The following is a 16,672-nucleotide window of genomic DNA, read 5'->3' as shown; positions in this document are numbered from 1 at the left end:
ATTTTCGGTTTCTCATCCCTTTCCACTTTTTACGGGATGCAGAGGAGGTAAGTCAATGAGATTTTAACAAAGCTTGCCTAACACAAAAAAAACATTTTCTCTTAAAGAACGATAATTTCTAGATCGTACAAACCGCCCTTAAGACGGGGTATATTTTTTAGGAGGAACGAAGAAAAATGCGTACAGCCTTCATCGTCATTATTCGACATCAATTCGATTCTAATACAGGTTTAAACCAAGAGGTACTTGCCAAAAAAATTTCTAGCGGTATAATGTTGTAAAGTTCTGACATCATTATACGATGTCACTTATTTTCTTCAAAAGACGTCAATAGTTTCCCAAATGTATAAAGAGTACTTAAAAATATTACTATTTAATATAAAAGATTCTAAAATATGTAAACTATAATTTTGTTGCTATTTTTAAATGAAAAAAAAAATGTACTAAGTGTTTTATTTGTGATGTGATATTTATGAAAGATATAATATTAATATTAGTATTCAAAATTTGTTCTATCATTAACATATGGGTCAAACTATTTAATTGAGTATTCACCTTTGTTTTTATGATTTAAAAAAAAAATACTAATTAAAAAAAACGATTTTATTCTCTCAAACTGAGGACTGTTTTTAAATAGAGTAAATGGGTGATATCTACTACTCACATTTGAAACAGATATTTTACCAAAAAGATCTCATATTTCATAAATGAAAAGTTTCTTAATATTATTTAAATAAAAAATTTAAAATTAAGTAATAACTTTATGTTTATAATCAAGATTTGCTTCCAAACATAAAAAAAGAAAAAGAAAAAAGTAAACTGCTCTTTATGTAATTTCAACATTTAAAAGAAATAGTTAAATGCACCGAATCCATGATTTTAGTATTAATTTGGATATACAAAATCATACCATGATATTTGAAATATTTGTTCAGATTTACCTAATATTGTTAGAATTGTATTAGATTTTTAACATATATCAAATATGTTATAATATGTGAAATATAAATATCGCTCGATTAAAAATCAAATTCACATCTTTTGCCATATATCTCTCATCATCGTATTGTCGCCATGAAACTATCTTCTTCTTTATTGATTTGTATGTTAGTTTTGTTGGGTTATGCATCTAATTGTATGGTTGACGCTACACCAAATCGCGTTCCATTCATGGTCAATTCTAAGCAACTTATGAATGGTGAAATTAAATATGAAGATCTTAGTAAGTTGTATTTACCATGTCAATTTAATTAATTGATTGTTATTCCTTTATATTTTATATTTATTTGTTTTTATAATTATATGATGAACATAAAAGTTATGAAATATGGATTAACATGTTATTTTGAATAAACAGGTTGTCCAGGTCATATTTGTCCCGGTGACTGTTGCTTTTGTGACATTGAGGTTAATCCTAATGTTTGCAGACAATGTTGCTGATAAATAAAAATGAATTGATAAATAACTTTTCATTAATAATGTTGAAGATTGAGTGATAAATGTTTTAATAAACATTTCTTTGTTCTGTTTTTAATTTCTGATCATTATTTATTGTTTATTTTATTTTGACAGTTACCATTATATATTGTCTGTTTTGTTAGTGGATTGTACAATAAAAATGAAAATAAAAAAATAAATCATAAACAAGAAACATAACTACAAAAGATGTTGACAAAATTAAGGATTATATAAAATATTCGCAAATAACATAGAAGTTGGCCAAAACCTATAGATTTATCATATACAACATAGCTAGTATCCAATAATAAGACTGTGTTATTGTTATTGACGGTGCGGCACTGCTAATGTAGTCCCCTTCTAACGGTTTGGTGACATTGACCGGCAAAGAAGAACCTACGAAAGTTGAAACAAAATGAACAAAAGAAAATGGAGATTGGAGAATAAGTAAATAATTCGACTCACAGTCGTGAATAGCCCAACCGAGTCGCTGGTGAACATTGTCGTAGACAACAATCTTGTCTCTAAGTGCTATATCTGCAAGATATGTGATACAAATTCAAATAATAAATATTTTTCGACTAATCAATGATATCTTGAAACTAACAAAAACAAATTGTCTAGTTATTCTTCTCTTGAACCACTTACCTCCTAAAATTGATAAATCATCGAATGATCTCTGAATCCCCATGCACATTAATAGGAGTCCATCCTGTGATATATAAAAATGAGTAGAAGTTAGCATTTTGACATCAAACTCAAAATCAAACATTACAAGAATTATGTTTCAAAACTTACCGTGAGTCCATAATTCAGAAGGTAATCGTTCGGAGTCAAAATCATGGATGCCCCGCCGTTAAAATTGAAAGCAATCGAAGGAAATCCGTTGATCCCACTATATTCATTTATAAACAAACAGTAGTAGTAAGTATTAATATTTTTAGTTAATATTATTAAATTTTAGGTGAAGTATATATAAATTAAGAACCTTTCAGGCAATCTATAACATTGGTTGCCTTGTAAGGGGAGGGGTGTAGCAATTTGTGAAACTGCACCAGTTACCTATAAAATTTAAATTGATATATTTTTATGGAGATTAGTCAAAATCGTAGCAAATTATTTTAATAAAAGGTAAATAAACTTACAGCACTTATAAATGCGTCGTATATGTCAGACACCAGGTATGCCAGTGTCGTCCCAGAATCCACGATGATTTCTCGACGATCAGATGCTTTGTAAGCATCGGGGTTGATGGCTAACAACTGCCCATTAATAGCAATGCTTTCAAGTTCTATATTGTAGTGACCCCTACATAAAGTTCAACATTAGTAATCATTTAAACCAAACCAATTTGATGAAGTGAAAAAAAAAGGCAAGTAATCCATACTTATGTGGTAGGAGCGGAGTATAGACCGTTCTCGAATCCTCCATCTCACCAAACACGAGGATGCCACCCCCATTTCCTCTCATACAATGGGAGAACATTCCAGGGATGAGTTGTTGGGACGAGAATTGTGATATAACAGAAGGGTAACGATGACCCAACCCCAAAATCCCATCAATAAGTCGAGTATTGGCAATTGATCCCTCAAGATGCGTGCTACACCTATTAATTTAGTAATTAGAAAAAGTGACGAGACACGTTAAGAAGTTTAAAGTATTCTAATAATATATATCCTTAATTAATTACCCGAATACAATTTGAGCTGAGGAAGCTGTTTGAAAATGGAGAAGATCGGTCAAGTAGTAGCCTGTAGCCAAACTTCCATCTCCATAATGAGTGTTAAATCCACACAGATTACTACTCTTGTTCGCACAATCTCTACCAATCCCATGGCATAATCTGTCCGAGCATGAAAGCTTCGAAGAAGAGGAGGAGCCGGTGGGATCAAATGAGTTAAGTTCAACCTGCACATAAACAGAAACACAATCAATATCTATAAGCAAACTTTCTCTTGTGGTTGTGAATTGCATGAAATTAAACTAAAATTTAGGCAAATAGTCAATGCAGGTGGTGGATTTCTATATATTTTGTTTGAAATGAAAAGGCAGACCATGCAAGTCAATTGATGGAGCAGTGTTAGTAGCACATGTTTAAGAAACTTGATTTGAATACTAAAAGTGTAAGAAACTTGGACATTTTCATGTTGAGGTCCTGAATGGGAAAAAGCTAATTAATTATGTTGATTTAGCTGATGCTGTTGCAGATTAATTAAGAACTCAAGAAAATCCAAAATGTAATATATACTTGGTTTTTGGATTCTGGTTGTTCCAACCACATCTGTGGTGAATTACATTAATTGGTTTATTAATCTGGACACACAATTTAAGCAGTGTGAAGTTGGGTAAATGATGTGCTGTGAAAGTGAAATATAAGAATTAGAGTGGATGGTGTAAGGCAGTTAATAGAAAATGTATCTTATGCTCCTAAACTGAAATGCAATCTTCTTAGTATGCCCAAGACATGGAAGCAATGAATCAAGAAAATTTCAGCCATTGAAAGAAACAAGACATGGAAGCAAGCTTGTGGATCTACTATGTACCTAAAGGAGCAAAAAGAAAACTAAACTAAACTCAATGAACATGGGAATGGGAAGATAGACAAACGCAAGGAAAGACTTGTAATTGAAGGGTATGCCCAAGAACATGGGATTTATTATAATGAGGTCTTTGCTCCAGTGGCAAGACTTGTAATTGAAGGGTATGCTCAATTAAGTTGGAATTTATATCAAATGGATGTGAATAGTGCATTCTTGCATGAAAGACTTGAAGAAGAGGATGTAATTTTCATTAGTAAGGACAAGTTAATTTGCAGATTGTAATTCAGTGATCAGGAACTGGAGTTAAAATGACAACATTTTACCAACTTTAAAATTATTTATTCATAGGGAGATTGAGCATATAGTATAAAACATTTCAAAAATCACTTACTTCTTGTTGAGGCGACGACGACGACGACGACGGATCGTTGCATCTCACCCATAAATTGGTGCTGCCGGTATCAATATCTACTCTAAACTCTTGCGGCGGAGATCCGAGTTTTATCTTGACAAAATATAATCTATAAAAAAAAATAAATAAATAAAAATAGTAATAATAGATAACATTAGTCACAAACATTATTTATAACATAACTAAATCATTAATTATCAGTTATACATACCCGACTACTCTTATATCAAAACCTCCCTCGAGAGGAAAGCTCACAATGTCACCAATATGTCTATTGTTGTCTCGAGCTTTCACTACTTCCAACTCCTCGTTATTTGGGGACGGGAATGCTCTTTCCATTACAAACATCCTATTTGCGATGAAATCGGTTTGGGCAGAGGAGGCTACAACCAACAACAACAACACCGTGAAAATAAAAATCTTCATTTTTGTTCCTCTCACTTGATTGAATAATAGCCCCCTTAACATATATGTGTGAGTTAGCATTACTATTTTTTAAACAACATATGTATTTCCTATGAAACAAGTTAGATAACAAATATAGAATTAGGTGTGTTTGTCACAAAATATTACTTGGAGTTCTTTTGAAAGAGAGTATATATTCTAATTTAAAGTAAATAAGGTAAATGTTAATATTTAATTATATATGTTTTTGAGAAAATAAAATGATCCAATTAATTGTAAGATTTCAACCAAACCAAACCATGAAAAGCCTATGATTTTTTCTTTTTAATTACAAGTCAAGTTATGAATTAAAGGGAGGTTCTAACTTAATAATTAGAGAGTAAACTAGCTAGTTTAAAAATAATAATAATAATTAATTAATAACCCTAGCTAGTGTTGTAATTGTCAATAACTAAATACAATTTATTGTGAGTCATTATATGTTTAACTAAAAGTTTGTATTTAACCGGTATCCAAAAATTTCATTTAATATTTTAAAACATTATCAACTGTATGTATATAAAACAGAACTATTTCTTTTTTTTTTCTTTTTTTTTTTTTTTTTGCTTTAGAGCTAGTATGTACAGTTAGCTTGATGTTCATGTTTTGTCTCTTTTTCTTTATTTGATTGATTTTCCAATTAAACTGATTTTTCACTTTGATCTTTACATGGAAATGAAAGAATCTGGGGTTTCCTAATGTTTTTGTAGAGAATAAAAACACAAAATTATTGATTTTGAAAATATGCTCCTTATAAAATGTATTGTTGATTTAATTTATTTGTATTCTTAATTAGTAAGGCACCCAATTAATACTTAAGTTATTAGTTCACAAATACTAGTAAAATTTTGAAGAACTGTCGATAGAGGAAAAAAAAAAAAAAAGAGAGAAAATAAGTCTTTAATTGATATGGGTTATTTGGTTTTATTTTGGGATGAATTAAATGTAAGAATTTACTTTTACATGTCTAAATGTTATATATTATATAATAACAAGTTATTAACTTCTAATCAGATTGTTTAAAATTGTAAAATAATTATAAATTAAACTTGTCCAGACCTACTACAAGTATTAATTTCTCTCAAGTTTAAAAGATATTATATGTGATTGTATAAAATGGTCATCAAAATATAATAAAAGGTACATTCATAGATGCATGATAGCTGAAATAATAATAATAATAATAATATATATATATATATTTAGTTTTGAGTATTGTTTCTAGAGGTTAAATAGATAAACTTATTTGGGTTTAAGAGTATTTTTTATTAATTTAATTTTTTTTTTTTTTTTTTTTTTTTGCTCAAAGAACAAAATTATTTCTGAAATAATTATAAATGAGTATTATTACTTCTTGAGTCATTCTTTTTAAATTAAGCAATGTTTTTCGTAAAGTGCAAAATTTGTAAAAACTAACACGTTCGCAATGTTAGGATTATTGAAGATAATAAAAATTGACTGTAATATAATTATTTTTTATTTTTCATAAAAACGCTCCGAAGATTGATTTTTTTTTAAAAAAAATTCAATATTTGGCGTCAAAACCGGGAATCCTGCCACAAGCCACATCACCCATCCGACCAGAGAACGGAGCCACCACCACCACGGAGGGAGAGCCACCAGATTCTTCAGAGTCTTGAAAGTGTTCTTGTTTTGGTTTGAAAATTCTAGACTTTGGGTTGAATGTTGCACCAGTTTGACTGACCTACAGTCCACGTGAGGTCGCCCGCCCGCCCGTACAGAGGTGTCGCCAAAACTGACGGCTTGTGTTCAACTAGAGATTGCTTCCAAAGTTGCAGCCCTTGAAAATATCTTTCCAATGGTACAAACCAGAGCTTCTAACACGTCCTGAGTCGAACAGGAGAACATAAACAAGTTTATGTTCATTCAGTCGAAATTAAAAAAGTTTAGTTTAAGCCAAAAACGTTCATCTTCAAATGACAAGAGCTGTGTTGGTTTATTTGAATTTTGGTAAAATTGAAAGTTGTGGGTCTTGGTCATACCTTTCCAACGTGCCCAATTCCTAAAAAAAATGAAAAACCCATTTAAACTTCAAATGCTAAATTCACCCTCCACAATCAATATAAATTGTGCATTTTGGTTCTAAATTGAAGAAGGTCGACCGACTATACAACTGCAAGGAGGAGAAAGCTTGTAACCGCCCCTAAGTGCTCCGATCAATCGAGGGAAGATATTTCCATTTTCCGGCAAAGGAACTCCGTTCCAAGAACTTGTTCTTCCCACTTCTCTGTATTCAATCATCTTATTCTAGACCTTTAGGTAATATTTGTATGGTCTTGAAACCCTAGAGGCGTTGTATTATCATCTGACAATTTAACTTTGGATAATTGTTTGTTTTGAGTTCAATTCAAGGTTTTCCATCAATTCTTGTTTAGATTGTTGATTATTGTCGCATATTATTGATTGGTACACCCTAGCTGCTAGATTATGATAGAACTTGATAGGTTAGATCAAGCCAAACCAAGAACTTACCTAATTTTGAGTTTTCTGGCCAAAAATGACGAAAACTATGTTTATCCTTGTTCTTGAGTTTTGGATAAGAATAATTGTATTATCTTCTTCCATTGAAGTCCCCATACATCCTAAAAGACTTCTAAGACAAACCGGAGTCGAAACTGTCGCCACTTTGATGTCCTTAAGTTAAGTTCGTTGGCGAACATTCTACCATTAACTGCCACCGCAGCGGGAGGCCACCTACGGGTCCAAGATAATTTAAAGGCTATATCTTGAGTTCTAAAACTCAAAAGATTATAAAATTAAAACTTTAGCCTCTTAATTTTATTTTCAAGCCAGCAAACTTGATGGCAACTTTAAAATAAAATATCTAAAAAAAAATAAAACCGGACTTGGATGATGATCTTAGAGATAAGCTCACTTTTAGTCTGTCTCTCGGCTCACAGATCCATTTGACATTCTTAAACCAAGGGGTCCAAGTGCAATTTCGACACGTCGGGTCTTAGTTTCTCGGCATGACCGAAAGGATTATGTTCCCAAAAATATGTGTTACAATTCTCATAAGAAATAAATCAATTAAAACTTACTAAATCAAATCAGATTTTTTTGAGAATACCCTTATCATGTTCTCAATTTATTTAAAGAAAATAAAATACACTAAAAAAATGTTTAATAGCCTTTATGTTAGTATCTCATTCAATTTTAACTTGTGTACAAAATTTTCAACTAGATTTTAGGTCCCACAGTTTGAGCTTAACTGAATAAACAAGAACCATTGAGAATATTAGTATTTGGTAGAGCCGAGAATGTTACCTTCTGCCAAAACCAATATGAAGCCTCGTGCTTAAGCAGAAGGGACTCCCAATTACAACCGGCAAGAGACAGACAGTTAAGTTCGCGAATAAGACGATGATAACACCTGAACCAATAATAAGCTGAGACTATAAGAAGTGTAAGATTATAACGAAGAAGAAAAAAACATTATATATAGCTAGACTAATGAACCTGATATGTCCTTAGCCCTTTCTTCAGAAGATAACCAACGCTGTTTAAGTTATCAACAAACGTGTCAATATCCGACACTCTTAAACCAATCCTATCTGCCAGACTATATATCTCCTGAAATATCGAGCACAAAAATAAATAAAAGTAGAATAATAGTAATCATGAACAAGTGTTTGTATTAATATTACTGATATTGAGAAGCAATCTTTTTGTTGTAACTCGGACTGTTTATTCAAGGCACTAAGGAATCGTTTTGCTTCCTTCTGTTGGCTCATCCCTCCACTCCGACCAAAATCAACAAACCCGTGTTCATCAACATATTTATCATACAATGATTCTTTCATTATTTCAACAACTTCCTGCAAAAGTAATTAATCATGTTTCTTAGACACAAATAACCCAAACCAGAAAAGGCATTGGATTAAATCCAAATATAACTCTTCATCAAACAAGGCCTAAGGTATGATACAACACCATGAAACTGGCTTACTTGTGCATCCTGAGCTGTAATTTCCTCTCTTAATTCTAATCGGGCTCGAGCTTGTGCAAGTCTTACCAAACTTTCCAACTGTCTTGCAGTTATAGGCGTGCTATCAGCAGATGTACTGTGGTCTCTCAATTGTAAGTAGAACCTCTGTAGGATTTCTGCAGCTGGTTTTGACATTCTGATTCAACAAAAACTATATTTAACTAACCATCTTAAAAATAATTACTTCTTAGCATAGAGAAACTAGTATTTATTACCTAGGGAAGACATAAGTTCTAGCATAAGCAATATACTTCCGAATAAGAGGGCCAGGTAAAGGAACAAAGTTGTGATCCTTCCGAGGGTCAAGTCTCAGCCTTGATACTAGAGAACCACTTTTTATGCTCAGAACTATATCACTAGCGTTCTGGTTTCCTGCATTGGTAGATATGAACACTCCTAGTCTTATTAAAGTAATTTGATGGAAAAATAAAATTACTATCAATATTCACCCTTCAACTTCTTAGCAGCAGGTGAGTACTCTCCACTTCCAGCATGAAGCTGCAAATAGTAAAATTCTAGTATAATTACCACTCTGTAATTTTAACAGGCAAAATATTTGGTGGAATTTTATTATGAGGCCAAACAAAAAAATCACCAACCTACTGAATCAACAAGAGATTCTGCTTTCATGGTTTATTGAGATTCATTAACATTTCTAACTTTTGTATTATTACTGATCAGACCACGTGCACAATTCAGTCAGATACTTCTATCTTATTTCAAAACTTAGAGCTTAAGAATGAAAGACATATAGTTACTTATACGAATCAAAATACGGGTAGTTTCAACAGATTAATAATGGATCAACAATAGTTGGGCAGGCAGGATGACTTACTGACATGATGTGCTCCGAGACCCTCTTGTCCAGCAACTCATCAGGCTTATCAAGCAATATGAAAACCAAATCGAATCGCGATAATAAAGCAGCACTCATTTTCAAATTTTCGTTGACAGTTTTTGTGCGACTGAAATTAATTTCCCAGGAGTTAGAAGAAGGCACAAGTAACATATCAATGGAAATTAAAGAAGGTTCATTAGATTGAAAGGGTAGCAAAATATGAGAATTATATGATATCAGAAGAAAACAGATAAATGTTAGAAGTAAGAATTTGTTACAGTACTTGTAGTGGCCCCCAACAGGATTTGCCGCTGCCAAGACAGAAGTTCGTGCTGATAAGCTTGCTACAAGTCCAGCTTTGGCAACAGAAACACATTGTTGCTCCATTGCTTCCAAAAGGGCCTGAGCCAATACAATTAGATGCCATATCAAATATCAATTATCGATGAGAAAGCAATGGGTTTCCACACAAGGCAAAACCTGATGTTCTGCTGACATTTTGTCAAACTCATCAATGCAACAGAGTCCACTGTCAGCAAGTACCATGGCACCTGTTCAAAGTACATGCAGAGTTAAACAAAATCTCCTATTGTAAAATATTGCTTTCAGTTTAATATGTTAACTAGGAAAGAACAATGTGTTTGTGTTATTCAATGTCTTTCCAACTTCATATATGAAAATCAAGGTAATTAATGTCTAAGCTCAAGGACAGTCCAAAATGGAAATTATCTTATTTTGTCACATCATCAAGTCATCGAGATACTCAAGGATCCTATAAGCTAATATAGGATTAAACTTTCACTACACATGTTCATTAAAAGGCCCGTTCAAGCAAAATAATCCTTTAACCAACTGCAGTAACAGAAAATGAAAAAAAAAATCTGAAATACAAAGTTTCTGATCAATTTGCCTAGAGAGGCTTTAGTTACTAATATCCTGCATAATTATCAAAAACATGGATGAGATGGAGACATTTACCGGCCTCAAAAGCATAATCACTTGTCAAAGCATCCTTCACAACAGCCACAGTAAGACCAGCATTTGTTGTAGCATTACCACACACATAAATACCACGTGGAGAAATAGACGCTGCTGCTTGTAATAATTGACTCTTTCCAAGTCCAGGATCACCTTGTAATTTCAAATGACCAGTACCACGTCTCATCAATTAGTTAACAATACAACAAGTCTTTTATTGTAATGTCAATGTCAGCCTATTTAATACCGAAAAAAATCAAAAGAACACAGAAATAATTTTCCATACCAACAATTATGACATGGATGTCTCCTCTGACAGGGACCTTGTTCTTATCTGTATAATGTTTTCTTACACCTCCAAATAAAGCTAAAGTAATTCCCGCTGCCAAATAAATGGACTAACATCAATTTATCTAATCATTGATTTAACCTCTAAATGAAAATGTGTAAGGAATTGTTTCATCTCCCTTCTAACAACATATGATCCTGGATATCAATCATGTGTCATGTGCAGTACAATACAGTCATTTACTGACCCATGCGTAGTCAGTCATCAGAAAAGGGTTTGAGGCAGATAATTGATTTACAAATGTTACATAATAAACATGATAAATGATATACCAGTTTAGAGTGTGAATTCCTATACCTTTAACAAGCTCGTGTCCATAGATAGAGGGGCAAATTGATTGAACTATTTGACGAAATACATCTGGACCAAACTCATCTGAGAACTTTGCAATGAACTCCAAGTCTCTTGGTGAAAATGTGAACAAATCAAGCAATTGCGACGCTCTAGCATTAGAGGGATTATCTTCTAAATCCTCAGGTTGCGATTGTGACTTAGAATTTTTAATCGAAACAACTTCCAGATACAAGTAGTATAATGCTTGATTTTTGCCTTTCGATTTTCCTGAAATGTTGAACAATCATTTAAAGATTCTTACAAATCCAGATTAGCCCAGAAATAAAGTGGGAACTTGATGAGTCGCAGTTTGTATGGCAATCACTTTCAGAGAAAAATGCAACAAAGCAAAAAGGTAGGCAAGATTCCATCGAGTATAGAATTATAATGTTCTTTTTTTTTTGTAACAGTCTCGATTAATGTGGATGTCACTAAACATTCAACTAAACTGAAACCATGTGACATTTGTCCATGTCAAAAAAACAAATAACAAACAACATATATATGATGGATCCAACATAAACATAATGCAAGAAAAATGAAACTTCATTAATCCGATCTATCACTTCATTGTTGAGAATCAATTTTTTTTGTTAAATAGTAAATTTAGACAAGATCCTGAGTTCAACCATGTTATAGCAACATTATAAATACAAAGATACAGAACAAGAAACATTCCATCTTACCTCCTCCTATGTCCATGTAATTATTGATCACTCTTATAATACCAGTTACAGTCGCAACATCTCCAGGGATGCATGCATCTACTAGATCATGATTTAAAACTTTATTATATTTATAAAATTAACATTACTATTATATAACGAAGAAGAAACCATTATATATAGCTAGACTAATGAACCTGATATGTCCTTGGCCCTTTCTTCAGAAGATACTGTTTAAGTTATCAACAAACGTGTCGATATCCGACACTCTCAAACCAATCCTATCTTTTTGCTGTAACTCGGACTGCCTATTCAAGGAACTAAGGAATCGTTTTGCTTCCTTCTGTTGGCTCATCCCTCCACTCCGACATTTTTATCATATAATGATTCTTTCATTATTTCAACAACTTCCTGCAAAAGTAATTAATCATGTTTCTTAGATAGTGGGTTATATGAAATTAAACACAAATAACCCAAACCATAAAAAGGCATTGGATTATATCTAGCGAACCACTTTTTACGCTCAGAACTATATCTCTAGCGTTCTGGTTTCCTGCATTGGTAGATATGAACACTTCTCCTAGTCTTATTAAAGTAATTTGATTGACAAAAAAAATACAGTAAGATATCAATATTCACCCTTCAACTTCTTAGCAGCAGGTGAATTCTCTCCACTTCCAGCATGAAGCTGCAAATAGTAAAATTCTAGTATAATTACCACTCTGTAATTTTAACAGGCAAAATATTTGGTGGAGATTATATTATGAGGCCAAACAGAAAATTCACCAGCATACTTGACAAGAGATTCTGCTTTCATGGTTGATTCAGATTTATTGACATTTCTAACTTTTGTATTATTACTGATCAGACTACTTGAACAATTCAGCCAGATAATTCTATCTTATTTAAGACTTGGAGATTAAGCATGGAAGACATGCAGTTACTTGTACAAATCAAAATACGGCTAGTTTCAAAAGATTAATAACGGATCAACGATAGTTGGGAAGGCAGGATGACTTACTGACATGATGTGCTCCGAGACCCTCTTGTCCAGCAGCTCATCAGGCTTATGAAGCAAGCAATATGAAAACCAAATCGAATAGCGATAGTAAAGCAGCACTCATTTTCAAATTTTCGTTGAAAGTTTTTGTGCGGCTGAAATTAATTTCCCAGGAGGAGTTAGAAGAAGGCGCCGGTAACGTATCAATGGAAATTAAAGAAGGTTCTTTAGATTGAAAGGGTAGGAAAATATGAGAATTATAATGATATCAGAAGAAAGTTACAAGTAAGAATTTGTTACAGTACTTGTAGTGGCCACCAACAGGCTTTGCCGCTGCCAAGACAGAAGTTGGTGCTGATAAGCTTGCTACTACAAGTCCAGCCAGCTTTGGCAACGGAAACACGTTGTTGCTCCATTGCTTTCAAGAGCATAATCACTTGTCAAAGCATCCTTCACAGAAGCCACGGTAAGACCAGCATTTGTTGTGGCATTACCACACACATAAATACGACGTGGAGAAATAGAGACGCAGCTGCTTGTAATAATAGACTCTTTCCAAGTCCAGGATCACCTTGTAATATCAACATAACCGGCAGTACCACGTCTCTCATCAGTTAGCTAACAATACAACAAGTCTTTTAGAGTAGATGTCACAATGTCAGCCTATTTAATACAAAAATAAACAAAAGAAGAGAGAAAGAACTTTCCAAACCAACAATTATGACATGGATGTCTCCTGTGACAGGGACACCTTGTTCTTATTATCTGTATAATGTTTTCTTACACCTCCAAATAAAGCTTTTAAGTAAGTCAAATAAATGGACTAACATCAATTTATCTAATTAATCACTGGTTTAACCTCTAAATGAAAATGTGTAAGGAATTGTTTCATCTCTCCCTTCTAACACCATATGATCCTGGATATCAATCATTTGTCATGTGCAGTACAATACATACATTTACTGACCCATGCATAGTCAGTCAGTCAGTCATCAGTCAATTCACATTCTACAGTTGGTGGCACTCGTCCTTGTTCTCGTGATTTTCAGATTTCAGCATCTCTTGTAGTCTGAAAATTATAATTGTGTTGAGAAAAACATGTTATTTTACTCAAAAAAAGAAAAAGAAAAAGAAAACAGTGGAGACATGTAACAGCTATGGACAAGTAGTACATTATTAGATGCAATTAACTTACCTTATTTTTCTGGAAGTCTATGTATGGTCAATGATTTCCTGCTGCTTCTCAAGTGATTCAATGCAACTAGCTAGTTTGCTTCCATGTATGTATGTGTAGGGAAATTACATTGTTCAATGGTAATGGTAAAACCCTAGTGACTCCTTTTTTCTTCTGGAGCAATATTTAAACTAAAACTATTCTACACTAGAGTTAAAGAACAAAAGCCAAGAATGAGCAAATTTATTGTTTAGCATTCGTTCACTCACCAAATTGAAAAACAAAACATTCGTTAATTTGATGATTCAAAAAAAATTGTTACTCTGTGTTAGAATATACAACCTAGCTAGCTACTCTCCGAAATAACAGAAGCTTTTTTTTTTTTTTTTATTATCACAGAGAGAGAAAGACAGAGCACAGTCTAATAATAAAAGCAATAGACATTGAAAATAGACCTGAGATATGTCAGAATCATTAGAGAAGAAGACAACGTTGAGCTCTGTCGTGAGCTTGAACCTCGATTTGAATTCATCGGAGTATATGTCAGAATTCTTCAAGTATATGAACAAAATGTGGCCACTGTGTCGAATGAATGATTCAACCGGCCGGTGCTTCCTTCCTTCGTACATCTCTCTTCGGGAATCGAAGATGAAGATTTCCAAGGACTTTCTTTTCTTCTTTTGAATCGACGATGATGATGATGATGATGATGATGAAGATTTCCAAGGACTCTCTTTTCTTCTTTTGAATCGCGCCAACCAAACACTTTCGCGCGGGTCGGTCGGTCGGTCGGTCGGTTCGCTCGTGATTTAATGAAAACGGGAGTGGGGGTCGGTAATCGGTTGGAAAGCGGGTCATATATAAAGGCTTACAGACATTTCCTTCTACTTCATTTATTTATTTATTTATTTTTATTTTTCAAAGTGAGGCTTATATTTCACATATTATAAAATATTTTATTATTATAGGCTGAAAATGTAATACAATTATCAGGTTGTCAAGGGGGGAGTTTTGTATTTATTTTATGATTTTACGTGTTTCAGTCAATAAAGTCTTGGATATTTTACTGATCAGATTTATCCATTTTAAAATATTCATTTTATTCTCTCAATTAAATTTTAAAATTTTCTCTTAAGGAGGACCAGTTGAAAATAAACACGTGGTGATCACATTCATGTATTTTCATGCTATGCATCCATAATTGATCTATGTCATTTAGCTATGTTGGTAATGTGACCATGGAAGGTTTAGTTACGATGATGATGCTAACGAAAGCCACGCCTACGATCCTTTATTAATATAGTTAATGAACCAGATTGTAAGGGATACCCTAAAGTTTATAATAACCATTCAAGCTAGCAATAAGGTTACACTATTGTGGATTTGTATATTCGGCCCCAATGAGAGATTGTTGGATTAATTTATAATTAATTCAATAATTATTGAGTCTTTAATGCAATATTTATGGTGTTGGGCTATTATGTAATAAACCTAAACTATAGTTATCAAATACACGGTATTAAGGAGGGTTATGGAATAAATGCGTAGAGACCAAAGGGTTATTTAAATATCTATGAGGGGCTCATTTATAAATAACCGAAATCTAAAAAAAAGACGAGTATGGTCCCCAATCTATACATAGCGCTACACTGGAACAGACCCATTGGACTGGTATTAGTAGGGTTACGACATTCAGTAGGTAAGACATCTCTCTTGTCTCCCCATCGACAGAGAGGATTCAAAAAGTGAGAAATCCCAAAGTGAAGTTAAGGTCTGTGCTAGATTGGAAGATCCATCAACCAAAATTCATCCCAAGAACAATGGAAGCTAAATGTAGGTTCCGCTTCTAGTAATTGAATTGATCTATCATCTCAAATCCCCTATTTATCATTTAATTGACTATTTAAAGTTTATGTAAAGTATTATTAGATTTGGTTTATAAAATCAAACATAATATTCCTATAACTTTTGTCGAAACTATTTTTTTTAACCCAAAGTAACGGTTCAATTTTAATTTAAGGCGTTTATAAAGTAAAAGTTAAATCACATATGTCACATGATTAGGTGCATAAAATTAAATCAAAGTAGAAGATAAATCATGTAATCGATGGAAATAGAAAAGATAAAGCATCATATTTTTTTAAATTAAGAAAAAGGAAAAGACAATGAAGTAAAAGAGGGATCAAGGAGCTTAATTACATGATTGGGATGCTCTTGATCTAAAAGGGGAAACCGAAAATATCATAAACAATAAGCTTTTGACCCACCACACTAGATATGTGTTCTTGCTTAGGTTTGGAGAATGAGGGCAAATGGGGAAGCATAGGGGCATGTATATGCAAATTTCGGATCCTTGAGTTATGATTTCGGTTTTGGTTTTATAGGAAGAGTTATGGAAGCCCTAAAGCCCAAAATCCCATTTAAAACTAACCTATCAAGTAATGGGGAAGCTAACAACCTACCTAAGGAACT

General features: G+C 33.0%; 1 protein-coding gene across 6 annotated transcripts; it reads right to left on the bottom strand.

Moving 5' to 3' along the window:
• Positions 1-2,342: 2,342 nt before the first annotated feature.
• LOC124934051 (probable DNA helicase MCM8) lies at positions 2,343-13,717 on the bottom strand. Of its 6 annotated transcripts, none has more exons than XR_007099050.1 (18): positions 13,332-13,717; positions 13,048-13,181; positions 12,666-12,714; positions 12,224-12,437; positions 12,048-12,125; positions 11,326-11,589; positions 10,966-11,061; positions 10,680-10,832; positions 10,182-10,252; positions 9,985-10,103; positions 9,699-9,828; positions 9,313-9,361; positions 9,079-9,235; positions 8,825-8,999; positions 8,523-8,693; positions 8,335-8,448; positions 8,143-8,248; positions 2,343-2,353 (listed from the first exon to the last, which is right to left on the bottom strand). XR_007099050.1 is itself a non-coding variant. In XM_047474517.1 (17 exons), the coding sequence occupies exons 5-17, from the start codon at positions 12,061-12,063 to the stop codon at positions 8,219-8,221; spliced, it is 1,545 nt and encodes a 514-aa protein (XP_047330473.1). In that variant the 5' UTR covers positions 12,064-12,125; positions 12,224-12,437; positions 12,666-12,714; positions 13,048-13,181; positions 13,332-13,717; the 3' UTR covers positions 7,993-8,218. The 6 variants fall into 6 exon arrangements, 1 of the variants encoding a protein (XP_047330473.1); XR_007099049.1 differs by lacking the exon at positions 2,343-2,353 and adding an exon at positions 6,672-6,702; XR_007099048.1 differs by lacking the exon at positions 2,343-2,353 and adding an exon at positions 7,430-7,569 and having other exon boundaries at positions 12,048-12,128.
• Positions 13,718-16,672: the final 2,955 nt, after the last annotated feature.

The sequence above is a fragment of the Impatiens glandulifera genome, chromosome 4, assembly GCF_907164915.1.
Source record: "Impatiens glandulifera chromosome 4, dImpGla2.1, whole genome shotgun sequence".
Lineage (NCBI taxonomy): Eukaryota > Viridiplantae > Streptophyta > Magnoliopsida > Ericales > Balsaminaceae > Impatiens > Impatiens glandulifera.
Note: the sequence above shows the minus strand (reverse complement) of the source record. Positions and strands in the feature narration are given on the sequence as shown.